Genomic DNA, 20,276 nt, shown 5'->3' with positions numbered 1-20,276 from the left:
TTCTCATCTTGGTTACATCCACACACGTTTAGACACCCCAATCTGAGCCTTCGAGGAGGATGAGCACTCCCCGCGTGACTCCTTCTTCTGTTTCCCCTTTTAGAAAGTTAAAATACAAGGAGGGTAGGGTTTCTGGCCCCCCACTCCCGTCCCCTTTAGTCGCCTTCTACGACATGTGAGGAATGCGTGGGAAGTATTCTTTATCCCCTATCCCCTATAATTATTCATAATTATTATCTTACAATGTTAAATCTGCTGACTCCTTCAATCAAGTTTGTTTTAAATGTACAATAGGTCAAATTTTCAAGTGAGATTAATGATGACAATGAAAGATGTAATAACTGATTAATTATGTAATAATGACTTGGGAGTTATATTACCAATACTATCTTCCTGGATATAGGGAGGCTTAGTGATGGCTGCACAGTGAGCCAGTATTTCGATGGTTGTGAAGTTGCTTTCTTTTCTTTCTGCCTTATCCAAATACGGACTACTGGGATTTTGTCCACAAACATACAGTCTCCCCTTGTAACACATGACACTTGACAGCACTTAATTCACATAGCTTTTTTTTTTGTAACTAGATTTTCCTGCAGTGGGCACTGTGTGCTAGCCCTGCCTTTTGGCAAAATGGTAGTAGCAGTAGTTAGAAATAGTAGATAGGAACAAATTGGCAGGAGCATTAGGTAGAAGTAGTACATTGGAACATTAGGTAAACATATTAGGTATAGGAAGTCAGTAGGAAGGAGCCTCTGCAAACACTGTGCTAGAGCTGACCTCTGCCGGTGACCTGTTAAAGGTGAGGCATTAAAGGCTAGGAAACAGGACTGGAGTTCACTAGTTATGATACTCTACTGCTATGGTCACCTCCCTTGAGGGAGTTCCAGGAGGGAACAGACATCAGAGATATAGATAGACAGATAATAATTAAGTCTTGAACTTGCCTCCTACTGACACTGTATTCTGAATCTACAGAATTTCTCCTAAGTCCAAGAGCTGCAGAACCTACTAAAGCCCCACGTCTTGTCATAAGATGAGGGATGGCTGTGGCCCAAGCAGAAGACATATCGCCAGAAGTTGCACTATTCATGTCAAAGTTTAATCCTGAAAGACAATTCAGATTCATAAAATTTACTGCTGACTACATGAATTAAGTAATATACAAAGAACATGCACATGAGCAGTGTGTATGTATGCATGCTTACATGCATACACACATTGAAGAGAAAAGAGTGAGGGGTAACACAATTACAGTCAAAAAATTAAGCAAGAAATTTGTAAAAGATGCAAAGAAGCTCTCTTATATATAAAGAGCAGCATATGAATAGAGTAAAATGAAGGATGTTGTAGTACACGTGGACAGCACACAGAAGTGTGAATGGCTGTAAAATAGAAATGAATGTTAAGACGTGCCATACAAGTGTAATACCCTCCTTGTACAGTACAAATAGTTAACTAATCAAAGACATAGCAAAGGTTATGCAGTATCATTTTTGGTCCTTCTTACTTAACCTACCAAGGGTTACTTGACTCACTAACCCTTAAGATTCGCCTCATCACCATTTTCGTCCAACGGTGCAAGATTAAGATAATGCACCATTTTCATCTTTTATTATCTGAGATCACCCATCCCCAAGTTGCAGTTTGGCATCACAACCACATGAAAACTGCAAGCCCATATGCACCAAAGCAAGAACAGCTCCATTTCAGAATTGTGAACATAAAAATTAGCAGACTGTATTTTGGCCTCATATTTGTGCTACACAAAGTGTTTAAAGACTGACTGTTAACATCCTCTTCTTACAGTTGTCCACAGTCCTGGCTGGTACAGTCATTGTTGTCAATCCTAACATTCTGGTAGATGTGAACTCTGGGAGGATTGACTCTTAAATCTGAATCATTCACAAGGGCAAGGGAGGCAAGAGAGGTCAGGGGGTGACTGATAGTGGAGGTAAGGAAGGGGCAGAGGGGGTCAGGGGTTTGGCAGAGGTGATATTACACAACACAGCAGACATGGTATGATTCCATCACCTATGGAATCAATTATGATTACAATTAGTTAAGAAGACTGTTATTACGATTCCACCCACAAAGTGTTGGAATCAATTCTGATTCCAATTCCAAAGGTTTACAATTGATTATGATTACAAATTACATTATCAGAGGAAAACAGGACCACACAGATGTTTCAATGCCTGAAATGTGACAGTGAATACTTGGCAAAACAAGAAGTAAAATTTAGTATCTTCAAAATAATGCCAAAACCACAAGGCTATAGATAAGTTCAGTGTGATGTAAAAAATGCTATATTTTCAAACTTATAATATCTCATTGGCCAGCTGCTGGGCTCCAGCTCTCCTGTCCTCTGCTAACTGCGTAATACTTGGATTATACACTTTTCTTGGGTACTTTTTACTTAATCATTATAGTTGTCACACAATCTTAGTACAGGCCTGTTCCATTTTTCTTTTTCCCCCAAATTTACTATTTCTGTGGAGAGCATAAACTTGAGCTTCACAGCTGGCAAGTAATTAAAATGTAATCATGATTGTGACTACTTTTGAAGTGGAATCAGTTACAATTACTTTGGCTCTGGAGACAATGGAATGATAACGGTTACAGTTCCTCAAAAATCATGGAATCGATTCCAATGATTATGATTACATAATGTCTGCAATGTAGTACTAAACAAAGGGTGTAATTATTAATTATGCAAGCAAAATATATGATGAATTGTGACGTGTTAACTATTATACGTAAATTGCTGTTATCTACAATTTAGAAATACTTTGGTACATCGACATCAAATTCTCTCTCTCTCTCTCTCTCTCTCTCTCTCTCTCTCTCTCTCTCTCTCTCTCTCTCTCTCTCTCTCTCTCTCTATGTTTGTGCTTGTTTTTATCTACATTTGGAAAGTTTAAAAATACCCTGACCTATTCGAAGGGTGACAATGATAGAGGTTGCTCTTTTTATGACAGGATGACTTTAACTAATGAGAAACTTGTTTACAGTTTACATAATCCTTGTAATTGTAATCCTTTTCACCCTGATCATCCATAATGATGAGCTAATATATTTCTGTTTACGCAGTGACTACCATCACAGCAACAACCTCACCAACATGGCACTCCAACAGTCATTTTATCACTGTTGCATCCTCAGCATTTGTCCAATATCTTCTGAAAAGCCTCATACCCCTATTGAGCTCCTGTAATGTCAATTACAAGCTCATTATTAGGGCCCAGTTGATTAAAGGATATGGCTGACTGCCCGGGTCTCTCTCTCATTGTAGCAGTGTGTTCATTTGCACTTTAACACTGAACCACTCAGGTGTTCCTTTTGAATAAATATCAGTCATGAAACCAGCTGAAAGGCAAGTTTTAAAGGAACTACAGTGACATTTTAAATCTGCATTTCCTAAAATATCAGCTTGAAGAAAAGTAAACCCCATTTGCCATTAGAACCTCACCATTTCCAGTATGATAATTAACACGTAACTACTTGCATCAAATAACATCCCTAACTTTGTGTTTATTGATTTACCATTTCACCTGAGTATCCAAAAAAGTAAGATATTTTTGTTTGGTCTTCAATCACTGTGAAATTGTGTGAGATAGATATTAATAACAGAGCAGTTGTGCTGGATTCATAATTATCCTTGTTGATATTAGTTGATAAGATTAGATATTTCAAGTACTGATTCACCTGGAAGTGAGGTTTACCATAATTTAAATCTACTTCACTTTATTATAACAATTCTACTTTGTTACGGGAATCTACCCTATGCCTCGGAGACATTGTGAAAAGCTTTGTCAGTTACTCTGTTGATATCTAATCCCTTATACTGTATTTGGCCTGCCCGAGGCAAGTGCATCATTGCATAGCGATGTGAACATACTTTAGCCATAATCATGGTATATTGTTGCATCATATTGCAGAGTCAACATTACTCCCACCTGAAATAGATTTTAAATAGGCATTGTTTAAAAACAGTTGCTAGCTTAACTATTAACATTGTTTGATGAACCCTACACTGATAACCAATTTGTGGATGGAGTGGAAACATTAGTTTTAAATCATTCAAATACTTTATTTACAAAATCTTTCCTTACACAATAGTATCTTTAGTGCTGTAAATCCATTACTTGAAGAAAATATTATAGCAGTTTCTCTTTGGGTCATGAAATGTATATTATGAAAAAAAAATTGATGCAGGAAGGAGTAGGCAAGGGCAGCAATGCTAAAATGAAACTCCTACAGGAGTGTCATGGCACCTGTCAAATTAGTTTTCTTTACATCTCCATTGTTTTGTAGTCCACTGTAACCCAGTCACTTAGTGAGGCATCAGAGATGATTTGTTTTGTTTCTACATAAAGATCAAGCAGATGATTATATTACACCAGCTAAAACGTGACAGATTGTTTATTTAATTCATCTATTGATAGTGTTCACTGAAACATCCTGTAAGGTTTAAAAAATTTCAACAGAGGCAAGTTTAGTTGGTTACTCAAACAAGCACAGCTCTTAATCTGTCTGGCATGAAGGAGACATGGTTGTGGACGAGGTTAGGCTGGTGCCTTAACAGTTCCCACTGATGACTAGTGTGGGCAAAAAAGTTCAGGCAGTTTATGATATTTGCCCACATATTTTCATTGGGGAAACGGGAAACGGAAGAAGGAGTCACATGGGGAGTGCTCATCCTCCTCGAAGGCTCAGATTGGGGTGTCTAAATGTGTGTGGATCAACCAAGATGAGAAAAAAGGAGAGATAGGTAGTATGTTTGAGGAAAGGAACCTGGATGTTTTGGCTCTGAGTGAAACAAAGCTCAAGGATAAAGGGGAAGAGTGGTTTGGGAATGTCTTGGGAGTAAAGTCAGGGGTTAGTGAGAGGACAAGAGCAAGGGAAGGAGTAGCACTACTCATGAAACAGGAGTGGTGGGAGTGTGATAGAGTGTAAGAAAGTACACATTTGATTGATATCGGTAAAACTGAAAGTTGATAGAGAGAGATGGGTGATTATTGGTGCATATGCACCTGGGCATGAGAAGAAAGATCATGAGAGGCAAGTGTTTTGGGAGCAGCTGAATGAGGGTGTGAGTGGTTCTGATGCACGAGACCGGGTTATAGTGATGGGTGATTTGAATGCAAAGGTGAGTAATGTGGCAGTTGAGGGAATAATTGGTATACATGGGGTGTTCAGTGTTGTAAATGGAAATGGTGAAGAGCTTGTAGATTTATGTGCTGAAAAAGGACTGGTGATTGGGAATACCTGGTTTAAAAAGAGAGATATACATAAGTATACATATGTAAGTAGGAGAGATGGCCAGAGAGCGTTATTGGATTACATTTTAATTGATAGGCGCGCGAAAGAGAGACTTCTGGATGTTAATGTGCTGAGAGGTGCAACTGGAGGGATGTCTGATCATTATCTTGTGGAGGCGAAGGTGAAGATTTGTAAAGGTTTTCAGAAAAGAAGAGAGAATGTTGGGGTGAAGAGAGTGGTGAGAGTAAGTGAGCTTGGGAAGGAGACTTGTGTGAGGAAGTATCAGGAGAGACTGAGTACAAAATGGAAAAAGGTGAGAACAAAGGGGGTAAGGGGAGTGGGGGAGGAATGGGATGTATTTAGGGAAGCAGTGATGGCTTGCTAAAAAGATGCTTGTGGCGTGAGAAGCGTGGGAGGTGGGCAGATTAGAAAGGGTAGTGAGTGGTGGGATGAAGAAGTAAGATTATTATAGAAAGAGAAAAGAGAGGCATTTGGACGATTTTTGCAGGGAAATAATGCAAATGAGTGGGAGATGTATAAAAGAAAGAGGCAGGAGGTCAAGAGAAAGGTGCAAGAGGTGAAAAAGAGGGCAAATGAGAGATGGGGTGAGAGAGTATCATCAAATTTTAGGGAGAATAAAAATATGTTTTGGAAGGAGGTAAATAAAGTGCGTAAGACAAGGGAACAAATGGGAACTTCAGTGAAGGGGGCTAATGGGGAGGTGATAACAAGTAGTGGTGATGTGAGAAGGAGATGGAGTGAGTATTTTGAAGTTTTGTTGAATGTGTTGATGATAGATTGGCAGATATAAGGTGTTTTGGTTGAGGTGGTGTGCAAAGAGAGAGGGTTAGGGAAAATGATTTGGTAAACAGAGAAGAGGAAGTAAAAGCATTGCGGAAGATGAAAGCCGGCAAGGCAGCGGGTTTGGATGGTATTGCAGTGGAATTTATTAAAAAAGGGAGTGACTGTATTGTTGACTGGTTGGTAAGGTTATTTAATGTATGTATGATTCATGGTGAGGTGCCTGAGGATTGGCAGAATGCTTGCATAGTGCCATTGTACAAAGGCAAAGGGGATAAGAGTGAGTGCTCAAATTACAGAGGTATAAGTTTGTTGAGTATTCCTGGTAAATTATATGGGAGGGTATTGATTGAGAGGGTGAAGGTATGTACAGAGCATCAGATTGGGGAAGAGCAGTGTGGTTTCAGAAGTGGTAGAGGATGTGTGGACCAGGTGTTTGCCTTGAAGAATGTATGTGAGAAATACTTAGAAAAGCAAATGGATTTGTATGTAGCATTTATGGATCTGGAGAAGGCATATGATAGAGTTGATGGGGATGCTCTGTGGAAGGTATTAAGAATATATGGTGTGGGAGGCAAGTTGTTAGAAGCAGTGAAAAGTTTTTATCGAGGATGTAAGGCATGTGAACGTGTAGGAAGAGAGGAAAGTGATTGGTTTCTCAGTGAATGTAGGTTTGCGGCAGGGGTGTGTAATGGATGTTTAATTTGTTTATGGATGGGGTTGTTAGGGAGGTGAATGCAAGAGTTTTGGAAAGAGGGGCAAGTATGCAATCTGTTGTGGATGAGAGAGCTTGGGAAGTGAGTCAGTTGTTGTTCATTGATGATACAGCGCTGGTGGCTGTTTCATGTGAGAAACTGCAGAAGCTGGTGACTGAGTTTGGTAAAGTGTGTGAAAGAAGAAAGTTGAGAGTAAATGTGAATAAGAGCAAGGTTATTAGGTACATTAGGGTTGTGGGTCAAGTCAATTGGGAGGTAAGTTTGAATGGAGCAAAAGTGGAGGAAGTGAAGTGTTTTAGATATCTGGGAGTGGATTTGGCAGCGGATGGAACCATGGAAGCGGAAGTAAATCATAGGGTGGGGGAGGGGGCAAAAATTCTGGGAGCCTTGAAGAATGTGTGGAAGTTGAGAACATTATCTTGGAAAGCAAAAATGGGTATGTTTGAAGGAATAGTGGTTCCAACAATGTTGTATGGTTGCGAGGCGTGGGCTATGGATAGAGTTGTGCGCAGGAGGGTGGATGTGCTGGAAATGAGATGTTTGAGGACAATATGTGGTGTGAGGTGGTTTGATCGAGTAAGTAATAATAGGGTAAGAGAGATGTGTAGCAATAAAAAGAGTGTGGTTGAGAGAGTAGAAGAGGGTGTTTTGAAATGGTTTGGTCACATGGAGAGAATGAGTGAGGAAAGATTGACTAAGAGGATATATGTGTCAGAGTTGGAGGGAACGAGAGAAGTGGGAGACCAAATTGGAGGTGGAAAGATGGAGTGAAAAAGATTTTGAGTGATCGGGGCCTGAACATGCAGGAGGGTGAAAGGCGTGCAAGGAATAGAGTGAATTGGAACGATGTGGTATACCGGGGTCGACATGCTGTCAATGGATTGAACCAGGGCATGTGAAGCGTCTGGGGTAAACCATGGAAAGTTCTGTGGGGCATGGATGTGGAAAGGGAGCTGTGGTTTCAGTGCATTATTACATGACAGCTAGAGACTGAGTGTGAACGAATGGGGCCTTTGTTATCTTCCTAGGGCTACCTCGCACACATGAGGGGGGAGGGGGTTGTTATTCCATGTGTGGCGAGGTGGCGATGGGAATGAATAAAGGCAGACAGTATGAATTATGTACATGTGTATATATGTATATGTCTGTGTGTATATATATATATATATACATTGAGATGTATAGGTATGTATATTTGCGTGTGTGGACGTGTATGTATATACATGTGTATGTGGGTGGGTTGGGCCATTCTTTCATCTGTTTCCTTGCGCTACCTTGCTAATGTGTGAGACACGACAAAGCAAAATCAATAAATAAATATAATTTTCATTGGGGTTCATATCGCACCCCCTTGTCTGGCCACTTGAGGAACTGCAGGTCTTCTTGGTCAGCAAACCAATGCTGAATAGTCCAGGCTATGTGGATAGGGCAGTGGTCGTGAAGAAAAAGGATGTGGCTGGCGGGGAATGGGAGTTTGCTCTTGGAGTGAGGGGAGGAAAAAAATCTTGCAAAATATTAATATACTTTGCAGCAGTAAACCTGCCCATAATCCTGGTTAGGTTTCCCATACCATGCAGGGAGATCCACCCCCACATGTTCACTGTCACATGTCCATTCCATTTCTCCTTGTAGATGTTCCTATGCTCGTATCTGCACAGAAATACAGATGGTGTAATAGTTGCACATCTTGTTTTCTAGCAGTGTTTCAGGATTTTTTTAAATGGCTACAGTTAGTTAACTTTAAATACAACTCTTCATATAAGAAATGTTTTTGTTTCCCATTAACCTAACTTGAATTAATATACTATAAAGAAGGACTTTGACCATATCCTTCTCTTAATTTTCATTTCTATATGTTTTTTTTTTTTTTTTTTTTTTTTTTTTTATACTTTGTCGCTGTCTCCCGCGTTTGCGAGGTAGCGCAAGGAAACAGACGAAAGAAATGGCCCAACCCCCCCCCCATACACATGTACATACACACGTCCAGACACGCAAATATACATACCTACACAGCTTTCCATGGTTTACCCCAGACGCTTCACATGCCTTGCTTCAATCCACTGACAGCACGTCAACCCCTGTATACCACATGACTCCAATTCACTCTATTTCTTGCCCTCCGTTCACCCTCCTGCATGTTCAGGCCCCGATCACACAAAATCTTTTTCACTCCATCTTTCCACCTCCAATTTGGTCTCCCTCTTCTCCTCGTTCCCTCCACCTCCGACACATATATCCTCTTGGTCAATCTCTCCTCACTCATTCTCTCCATGTGCCCAAACCATTTCAAAACACCCTCTTCTGCTCTCTCGACCACGCTCTTTTTATTTCCACACATCTCTCTTACCCTTACGTTACTTACTCGATCAAACCACCTCACACCACACATTGTCCTCAAACATCTCATTTCCAGCACATCCATCCTCCTGCGCACATCTCTATCCATAGCCCACGCCTCGCAACCATACAGCATTGTTGGAACCACTATTCCCTCAAACATACCCATTTTTGCTTTCCGAGATAATGTTCTCGACTTCCACACATTTTTCAAGGCTCCCAAAATTTTCGCCCCCTCCCCCACCCTATGATCCACTTCCGCTTCCATGGTTCCATCCGCTGACAGATCCACTCCCAGATATCTAAAACACTTCACTTCCTCCAGTTTTTCTCCATTCAAACTCACCTCCCAACTGACTTGACCCTCACCCCTACTGTACCTAATAACCTTGCTCTTATTCACATTTACTCTCAACTTTCTTCTTCCACACACTTTACCAAACTCAGTCACCAGCTTCTGCAGTTTCTCACATGAATCAGCCACCAGCGCTGTATCATCAGCGAACAACAATTGACTCACTTCCCAAGCTCTCTCATCCCCAACAGACTTTCTATATGTACTACTGTTATAATTGCTATCCTCCTCCATCATTAGTTCACATTTAGTCTTAATATGGAATCAGACCAGGCTCATCCTTATGACTGTTAAGGAAAGTAAAACAAATATACATACTAATTTTAGTATGAAGTTTGTATGGGTTCATGCATTCTAGTATTATAGAAATTATATTTATGCTTACGTAGTATTACTGAGTCTCCACAAGTGTATTTTGCCATGGTTGTTGCTGTTAAAAGTCTTCTCATCATTGAAGACCACATGGGACCAAAAATCCGCATCCTCTGCAACATACTGGAGGGCACAGGCGAGGTGGCCAGTGCAGTGCTAGTAGTGGTGAGGCACTCCTTCACAGCAGGAACCCTGTGGTGAACTTCCCCCTTCTGTAAGCACCATTGGATAGTCTCCACTGATACTGGTAGCTGCAGGTCCTCGCGGATCCTAGCAGCATTGCTGAAGGGGTTGTCCTCGCTGCTCATAGTATGACTTTGTCTTCCTGGCGGGTGGTCAGCCATGGCCTTGGTATCCTTTTGATAATAAAATCAAAAGCATTGAAACTCTTAACTTATAGCTTATGATAAAATATAGGAAATGATAGCTTTACTGCTTACCAGAATTATAGCACTATATACAGTGATAATTACATTCAAACTATGTTCAACTTACCAAGATCTGTTAGATCACCAGTTTCCTAATTCCTTCTGATCCACTTTGCCACCGGGGGAGGGGATATGCCGAGTTGCTGGGCGACAACCCAACTGGAGAGACCAGTCCCGGGAAGGGTGATGATTTGGTTGCACTTAATTAGTTGGTCTTGTCATTTTGGCGTTGTCATGTTGAGGACGAGGGAAGCAGTGTTCCACCTCAAGCAGTGAAGGTATGAAAACACCTCGGTTTGTGTGTGACTGGCTACTTACATTAGGATAAGATAATGTAACTGGCTGGTTTAACGCATTATTTTCACTCAGTCCTATTCTTAGACTTTTCCTTTATTTCCAAACTAAAATTACACCATGCGATTAGTACCATATAACATGGGCCGTTATCAATAACCAAGACTGAGTTTGCTTGGCAAAGATTTTATTGATGTGATATTTCAGCATATGAAGAATACAGGTGTTCCCAATACCACAGACTTGCCAATCCTTAAATACTGCTGTTTTATAAACACATAGTATCATACATTAGTTCATTACTATTGCCATACATAAAATGTGGCAGATTAAATTATTATTTCTTTCAGTTTAATGACACCACTGTAGCCTCAATCTGCTTGCCAAGTGGCCTGCCTGAAGGAGGAAAGTATTCTCACTCACCACATCACTGTAAAATATCTGCCATGTTTAGATGTAATTATGTCAAAGGCAGTCTCATGAGTTTAAACATAAGGCTAGACCTTTCATTAATATGGACTTTATGCTGTCCCAAATATTACTTTAACCGGCCCTATCTTATGTGCTTGCACCAAACATGCAAGCAATAAGCTCCCTAAGAATTTTATTAATCAATTAGTCAGTCAGCAAGCATTGAGCCTATTACACCATGACAAAGTACTGTATATGTTCACAGGTTACACGTTTGGTAGGCTTTCTTATTGTTGTCAAGATTAAGCAGCTGCAATTTGATTCTGACCACCTTTATCCTAACCACTAATTTTGATTGGAAGGAAAGATCAGGACAGAGTGAGGAGAACAATGATTATTAATTGATATGTTCACACTGCAAATATTAGCTAAGTTTGGAGGTGTATAATACATGCTCACTAACATCATTCTCTGTTTGTTCCCTCCTTAAAAATTACGTTTATCATTTGTTTATAAAAATGACACAGTTGTGTAATAATTCATTAAACACTACTGGCTGTCTCTCCCCTAACTTTTCCAACACAGTTTTGTCTTCCCCTATCCCTCTCCTCCTACCTGGTTACTCTTGTACAATTGTATTTGTTTGTACTAAAGATGTGCATTAGTGAAGGTGAATGTTTAGTGAAGATGGCCTTTTAGACTTGACCCCTTAAAATGATGTAAACTTGGTTCAAGGCCAGCTGAAGAAGATCTAAGTACAAGGCCAGTTTCAGAAGATCGTTTATATAACACTGTCATCTCTACGGTACGAACTACATATATTCATAATTAGGGAAACTAATTGTTCTTTTGAGAAACTGAGAAAAGAGGATGTTACAAAATGAAGCTGTGCAAATGTAGCATTAAGAATTTATATAAATAAGCAACTTTCCCTTGGCTTCCTGCATACATTGGACTGGCTGAAAATGAATTAGCTAATATGAAGGCAAAAGATGGATGTAGGAGGATTTTATGTAGATGTACATATATGACAAAGAACACTGCCGCAAGAAAATTTGACAGAAGGAACTACTGGAAAGAAGAAATTACAGAAAACAGGATTATTATGTAGTATGGTGAAATAGAGGCACAGGATATAAACATGAAGAGAACAGGGATAAGGACATTGAGGTTAGATTAACTATCATTATCCTTATTAGATATCATTATCTAATAGCTCCAGGACTCCCTCTTTAGGGGAGTCCTGGATGCACTACAATCATTAGTGGGGAATGGATGGACTCCTTTGGAGCAAGATATTCTTTGACGTAATTTTGCTCCAACGATAACCTTGCTAAAGGTGATTTTTCATGGATGGCCTAACTACCTGAAGGCAGAGTCCAGTGGAGTCTGAAGGTCAGATTACTTGAGAACTAATAAACAAAAGATAGAAAGATGGACTAAGTTGTGAGGATGATGACATAAGTTGTAACATGAGTTTTGTGGAAGAAAAGGATACAAGTGAGCACTACCTTAAAGAATATAGCATACTGTCTTGGTTTAAAATGACATGACAAAAAATGCTATCAGATAAATGAGGTTGTTAAACTTTGAAAATAATGCATTATTGATACATTAGTGGGCCCTGTTTCATAGACTTTGCTGTAATAAGTTTTTTAAAACAAGTTACCATCATTTAGAATTCCTCAAATTTCATGAAAACGATATCTGATGGTGCCATTTTTTTTGAGATAACTGTACCAGATTCTAGACACTGAAAAATCCTTAAACCCATCATTTCCTCATCCCTGAGCATCTTGAACTGGCAAGAATACACCTGTATCATTATATGCATTTGGTGTGCCAGACATAATAAAGAATGGGTATGTACAAATGAATCCATTGTTCTTCTGTTCCTAATGGTACATAACTAAGACAGAAGCAACTACTTCCATCATTTCATAAAGGGTGATGATGTGTGCATGTTTATTTGAGGTGAGTGCAGGGCATTTGAGAAGTAAGAGTTCTTTGTTTTCTCCTTGGTAGTTGCATCATGGACGTGAAGGGTTCTGTTGCATATTAAATCAGTGTTTATAATGTTGGAGCAATGAGTGGTGTCTGAGGCACAGATGAGAGAGTGTGAATTGTGTATATAGATATGTCTTGGAAGTGTTGTTTCAGATGGGTGTATGTGTGGTGGGGTAGTGTTTAAGACGTGATTGGGAAGATGGATGTTAGTGCTTGTTGGGTCATTTCAGTGTGTATATGTTCTGACAGTGTTATGTTTGTGGAAGATGAGGAGATCTGTAAGTATAGACCGTTTAAGTGTGAAGCAGGGGTAAATTTATTATTTCTACCTTGAGTTAGTGGTCAGTTTTGTTGTGATTTGGATGAAAGGGGTTTCGTGCTGTTGTAAAGAAGAGAGTGCTGGGCATGTTAAGGTAAGACTGTATTGGGAGAATCTTCCTTCATTATGTAGGTGCTGAGCCCTTGAGGTTGTTAGACAGCCAGTGATTGTTGCAGGTACTCCAATTTGTGTGGTTTGCAGCTTTGTTGTATTTATTTTTGACAGGGTGGATGACCAAGCAAGTGAAGTGCAAGTTTGGATGGAACAGATGAATTGCTTGTAGAAGGTACTAAAGAATGTTCTGAAGGCATTATTTGATTTGTTGCTCTGTTATTGATGTTTGTGATATGTAGGTAGTGAATATCATGAGTGTCATAGTGAAGCCTAAAACAGTTGGAGTTCTGTTAAATGGTAGTAACTGGCCATTCAAATTTATGAGAGAGTGCAGGTTGGTTTCATGTTTGCCTAGGGTTAAGGGGGTGACAGAAGACTTGTATGGAGATGCAGACGTTCTTTTCTAGGTTTGCCACTGTTACAACAGTATGATGTAATGCTGGATGTTTGTTGTTACTTAGGTCAAGGTGCTATGATGTGACTGTAAAGTTATCTACACATGAGAGGACTTACACACCATAGTTTGCTGCAGGTGATGAAAAGTTATATAGGAAAACTCTAATGTGGAGTTTAAAGTTGAAGCTAGGGGATGGGGATGTTAAGTTTCTTTTGTAAGAGGATGTGTTGGAGGACTGTGTCAGAAGCTTTGCTAGTATCTGTTGCTACTAATACTGACCAGGAGAACTGTGGTATATAGTAGGGTGACATTCTGACAATGGGCTGAACCAGGGCATTTGGTGTCGTCAGGGCAATTCACAGAATGGTCTTTGGGGCTTGATTGTGCATGGGGGACTCTAGATTTGGTACATTGTAATTGACAGTTCCTGGTGCTACCTTGCTGTGGCAGTAAATGGTGACATATGCAAAGAATATACAAATAATGTGTATTGTAGAAAGTAAATAATATTAACAGATATGGATATATAAAGTTAGTTAAGAGTCCTACTTACCAACAGGGTCATCATGAATAGAGTGTAAACTGATAGAGAGTCGACCAGCAGTATTGAAGTCATGACGTTTAGCAAAGGCCTGGGCAATAACCCTGTGCCGAGCTAAACGTAGAGGCTCTTCTGTAGAAACTCCTGCAACTCTGTAAATTAAACATCAGTAGTCTTCACTTGTACAAAATAGTTAGGATGAAAGAAGATATGGTTAGTAAAGTAAAGGGAGGAGTATACAGTTGGTTCTGACCCACCAAAAAACCAGCAAGGGTAATAAGCCTATCACATGGAGTCGGGAATCTCTTTCCTTTATGCTAGCCTGCAAGATTGTGGTTGTGAACCCCATTCACGCAAGTATTCCCCACAGTAAGAGCACATGGCCTTGGAATAAAGTGGCATGCCTGCAGCTTCTGTGTACAAGAGATGGTTGTTCATATGAGTGAGTGGAGTGTGAGGAATAAATGAAATATGTTAGAGGATGGAAGGTACTTGTATTAGAAAAATAAGGTCTCATATCACTGTACTGAATAATGTAAAGTGGAGGTGCTCAACTTGAGTTAGTGTGTGAATGACAGAGATTCTTTGTTAATACACAGTTCTTTACCAGTATCAAGTGCACATAACTGCTAAACAGTTATCAGATGAGCTAATATAATCTGTATATAACAGTATCTGTACTTTGTTAAATTGTTACAGTGCATATTGATAAAGCTGAAGCTATGTAGTATAACTTCTCAGAAAATGTCTTCATTCTTAAAGTGTGTTAGACTATCACAAGGAAGACAAAAATCAAGGAAAAATAAAATGTTGTACACTTAATCAACAAGCTATTTCAATCTTTTTATGATTCATATTTGGTAATCTTTCTATAATTCAAATCAAGTAAAAATAATTCACTACATGATGAATAAGATAATGTTTAGTATTGTACCTTCTCAAAAAACGTTTCCATGCTTGAAGTGTGTTTGGAGTCCAGCACCAGGAAGACATGATGATCCCTGCACCAAAAAGTGCGAGTAGGTGCAGTTTGTATACATTGATACTGGGACGCTCGGCTATTGTGCAGTCTGATGACCCACTACTGGACTGAGCAGCAGCTGTCATGTTTGACACACACCTGTGCATTATGAATACAATTACTGAAGCACCATCACCTAAAAATTTACTGAATACCAATATAAAAAATAAGCAAAAAAATTATCTAGAAGGATTTCTACTGAACTATAGTTATACAGTTAACTGTGTTAATATATCAAAGGATGAAAATATAGTTTGCATTGAGGAAAGTGATTGGTTCTCAGTGAATGTAGGTTTGCGGCAGGGGTGTGTGATGTCTCCATGGTTGTTTAATTTGTTTATGGATGGGGTTGTTAGGGAGGTGAGTGCAAGAGTTTTGGAAAGAGGGGCAAATATGAAGTCTGTTGGGGATGAGAGAGCTTGGGAAGTGAGTCAGTTGTTGTTCGCTGATGATACAGCGCTGGTGGCTGATTCATGTGAGAAACTGCAGAAGCTGGTGACTGAGTTTGGTAAAGTGTGTGAAAGAAGAAAGTTAAGAGTAAATGTGAATAAGAGCAAGGTTATTAGGTACAGTAGGGTTGAGGGTCAAGTCAATTGGGAGGTGAGTTTGAATGGAGAAAAACTGGAGGAAGTGAAGTGTTTTAGATATCTGGGAGTGGATCTGGCAGCGGATGGAACCATGGAAGCGGAAGTGGATCACAGGGTGGGGGAGGGGGCGAAAATTCTGGGAGCCTTGAAGAATGTGTGGAAGTCGAGAACATTATCTCGGAAAGCAAAAATGGGTATGTTTGAAGGAATAGTGGTTCCAACAATGTTGTATGGTTGCGAGGCGTGGGCTATGGATAGAGTGGTGTGCAGGAGGATGGATGTGCTGGAAATGAGATGTTTGAGGACAATGTGTGGTGTGAGGTGGTTTGATCGAGTAATTAACGTAAGGGTAAGAGAGATGTGTGGAAATAAAAAGAGCGTGGTTGAGAGAGCAGAAGAGGGTGTTTTGAAATGGTTTGGGCACATGGAGAGAATGAGTGAGGAAAGATTGACCAAGAGGATATATGTGTCGGAGGTGGAGGGAACGAGGAGAAGAGGGAGACCAAATTGGAGGTGGAAAGATGGAGTGAAAAAGATTTTGTGTGATCGGGGCCTGAACATGCAGGAGGGTGAAAGGAGGGCAAGGAATAGAGTGAATTGGAGCGATGTGGTATACTGGGGTTGACGTGCTGTCAGTGGATTGAATCAGGGCATGTGAAGCGTCTGGGGTAAACCATGGAAAGCTGTGTAGGTATGTATATTTGCGTGTGTGGACGTATGTATATACATGTGTATGGGGGTGGGTTGGGCCATTTCTTTCGTCTGTTTCCTTGCGCTACCTCGCAAACACGGGAGACAGCGGCAAAAAAAAAAAAAAAAAAAAAAAAAAAAAAAAAAAAAAAATTGATATCTCTGAAGCAAAAAGTTTTCTGCTATATTCAGTGGTGTGTAATATATACTTAAAATCTTGAGTCTATCAAAACTGTCATGTCAATATGAAATTGTCAAAAGATTAAAAATTATTTAGTGATTTCTCTGCCTCCTAGAGTTGCCAAAATACTGCACTTCATTATGGCACATTTTCTCTCCGTGGCTCAGTTACTATTGGAGATGGGTATTCATGAATAACTATCTCAATTCGAGTTTCTTTAATGTGCAGTATTTTGGCAACTGCACCCTCCTTTACTCATTAAAATGTACAGTTTCTTATGCCTAAACAGATAACAAAGAGTTTTGGTTTCCTTAGGCAAATTCTTACATCATTCTAATTCATCGTCTCAAAATTCAAAAGAAGTTACTCATCAGTCATAAGTTCAAATAAGCATGAAAAAATCCACCTTTTGATTTGCATCAAAACTGGTTTACTTGACACTACATTCTATTATATAGAGTCTAAATGGGCCATCTAGAATATTTTTCTTTTCTACTTGTTTTAAGTTTCCTACATTAGTGAGGTAGCACCTAGAACAGAGGAGTGGCTTCAGTTGCTCCCATCAACTCTGTAGCTTTCAAGTATAATGCACCAAAACAAGAGCCTCCATCTACAACCAAGCCTCAGAGACTGTCCCATAATCTCCCTTGATCACTTCATATGCCCTAATCCAACCTACTGACAACACAATGCTCCAATTCACTCTATCCCATGCACATCTCTCACCCTACTGAAGGCTCAGGCCCTGAGACATTAACAGTGGAAAGTCACATTTAGTGAATGAAAAGGAGTAAAATCTAATCAAGGAATAGCTTGCTCTACCTAAAAAGTCCATCATTTTCCTATTACTGACTGTAGTACTGCCTTGGAGCTGTCAGAGCCCTGTAAAGGGGTCTAGGGTTATTTGATTAAAATAAATTGTTCAGGCTCAAAATATCTACAAGTGAAATATAAAAGTCCTCTTTACCAATAATGAAATCGACAACTAGGATAAGGTTTCACCTCCTTCCATTCCCACTTGGAAATACGTATATCATTATCTACAATTACAATGGGCTCATACAGGACCAGGCAGTATCCACTAAAGACAATAACCAATAATGAATTGCTTTTTATGTGCTGAAAAAGGACTGGTGATTGGGAATACCTGGTTTAAAAAGCGAGATATACATAAGTATACGTATGTAAGTTGGAGAGATGGCCAGAGAGCGTTACTGGATTACGTGTTAATTGACAGGCGAGCGAAAGAGAGACTTTTGGATGTTAATGTGCTGAGAGGTGCAACTGGAGGGATGTCTGATCATTATCTTGTGGAGGCTAAGGTGAAGATTTGTATGGGTTTTCAGAAAAGAAGAGTGAATGTTGGGGTGAGGAGGGTGGTGAGAGTAAGTGAGCTTGGGAAGGAGACTTGTGTGAGGAAGTACCAGGAGAGACTGAGTACAGAATGGAAAAAGGTGAGAACAATGGAAGTAAGGGGAGTGGGGGAGGAATGGGATGTATTTAGGGAATCATTGATGGAGTGCGCAAAAGATGCTTGTGGCATGAGAAGCGTGGGAGGTGGGTTGATTAGAAAGGGTAGTGAGTGGTGGGATGAAGAAGTAAGATTATTAGTGAAAGAGAAGAGAGAGGCATTTGGACGATTTTTGCAGGGAAATAATGCAATTGAGTGGGAGATGGATAAAAAAAAGAGACAGGAGGTCAAGAGAAAGGTGCAAGAGGTGAAAAAGAGGGCAAATGAGAGTTGGGGTGAGAGAGTATCATTAAATTTTAGGGAGAATAAAAAGATGTTCTGGAAGGAGGTAAATAAAGTGCGTAAGACAAGGGAGCAAATGGGAACTTCAGTGAAGGGCGCAAATGGGGAGGTGATAACAAGTAGTGGTGATGTGAGAAGGAGATGGAGTGAGTATTTTGAAGGTTTGTTGAATGTGTTTGATGATAGAGTGGCAGATATAGGGTGTTTTGGTCGAGGTGGTGTGCAAAGTGAGAGGGTTAGGGAAAATGATTTGGTAAACAGAGAAGAGGTAGTAAAAGCTTTGCGGAAGATGAAAGCTGGCAAGGCAGCAGGTTTGGATGGTATTGCAGTGGAATCTATTAAAAAGGGGGGTGACTGTATTGTTGACTGGTTGGTAAGGTTATTTAATGTATGTGACTCATGGTGAGGTGCCTGAGGATTGGCGGAATGCGTGCATAGTGCCATTGTACAAAGGCAAAGGGGATAAGAGTGAGTGCTCAAATTACAGAGGTATAAGTTTGTTGAGTATTCCTGGTAAATTATATGGGAGGGTATTGATTGAGAGGGTGAAGGCATGTACAGAGCACCAGATTGGGGAAGAGCAGTGTGGTTTCAGAAGTGGTAGAGGATGTGTGGATCAGGTGTTTGCTTTGAAGGATGTATGTAAGAAATACTTAGAAAAGCAAATGGATTTGTATGTAGCATTTATGGATCTGGAGAAGGCATATGATAGAGTTGATAGAGATGCTCTGTGGAAGGTATTAAGAATATATGGTGTGGGAGGCAAGTTGTTAGAAGCAGTGAAAAGTTTTTATCGAGGATGTAAGGCATGTGTACGTGTAGGAAGAGAGGAAAGTGATTGGTTCTCAGTGAATGTAGGTTTGCGGCAGGGGTGTGTGATGTCTCCATGGGTGTTTAATTTGTTTATGGATGGGGTTGTTAGGGAGGTGAATGCAAGAGTTTTGGAAAGAGGGGCAAGTATGAAGTCTGTTGTGGATGAGAGAGCTTGGGAAGTGAGTCAGTTGTTGTTCGCTGATGATACAGCGCTGGTGGCTGATTCATGTGAGAAACTGCAGAAGCTGGTGACTGAGTTTGGTAAAGTGTGTGAAAGAAGAAAGTTAAGAGTAAATGTGAATAAGAGCAAGGTTATTAGGTACAGTAGGGTTGAGGGTCAAGTCAATTGGGAGGTAAGTTTGAATGGAGAGAAACTGGAGGAGGTGGAGTGTTTTAGATATCTGGGAGTGGATCTGGCAGTGGATGGAAGCGGAAGTGAATCATAGGGTGGGGGAGGGGGCGAAAATCCTGGGAGCCTTGAAGAATGTGTGGAAGTCGAGAACATTGTCTCGGAGAGCAAAGATGGGTATGTTTGAAGGAATAGTTGTTCCAACAATGTTGTGTGGTTGCGAGGCGTGGGCTATGGATAGAGTTGTGCGCAGGAGGGTGGATGTGCTGGAAATGAGATGTTTGAGGACAATATGTGGTGTGAGGTGGTTTGATCAAGTAAGTAATGTAAGGGTAAGAGAGATGTGTGGAAATAAAAAGAGCGTGGTTGAGAGAGCAGAAGAGGGTGTTTTGAAATGGTTTGGGCACATGGAGAGAATGAGTGAGGAAAGATTGACCAAGAGGATATATGTGTCGGAGGTGGAGGGAACGAGGAGAAGAGGGAGACCAAATTGGAGGTGGAAAGATGGAGTGAAAAAGATTTTGTGTG

General features: G+C 40.2%; 1 protein-coding gene across 2 annotated transcripts in view; it reads right to left on the bottom strand.

The window, feature by feature from the left end:
- Positions 1 to 20,276, bottom strand: part of smo (smoothened, frizzled class receptor) — an 82,221-nt gene that overhangs the window by 17,830 nt on the left and 44,115 nt on the right. For both annotated transcript variants that reach the window (XM_071656111.1, XM_071656110.1), the window contains exons 11-13: positions 15,289 to 15,474; positions 14,367 to 14,506; positions 945 to 1,104 (exon numbers count right to left, since the gene is read on the bottom strand). In XM_071656111.1, the coding sequence (XP_071512212.1) occupies positions 945 to 1,104; positions 14,367 to 14,506; positions 15,289 to 15,474 (486 nt within the window). The remainder of the gene's footprint in view (positions 1 to 944; positions 1,105 to 14,366; positions 14,507 to 15,288; positions 15,475 to 20,276) is intronic.

The sequence above is a fragment of the Panulirus ornatus genome, chromosome 62 (assembly GCF_036320965.1).
Source record: "Panulirus ornatus isolate Po-2019 chromosome 62, ASM3632096v1, whole genome shotgun sequence".
Classification (NCBI taxonomy): Eukaryota; Metazoa; Arthropoda; class Malacostraca; order Decapoda; family Palinuridae; genus Panulirus; species Panulirus ornatus.
The sequence above is the reverse complement of the archived record's forward strand: the minus strand, read 5'-3'. Positions and strand labels throughout refer to the sequence as shown.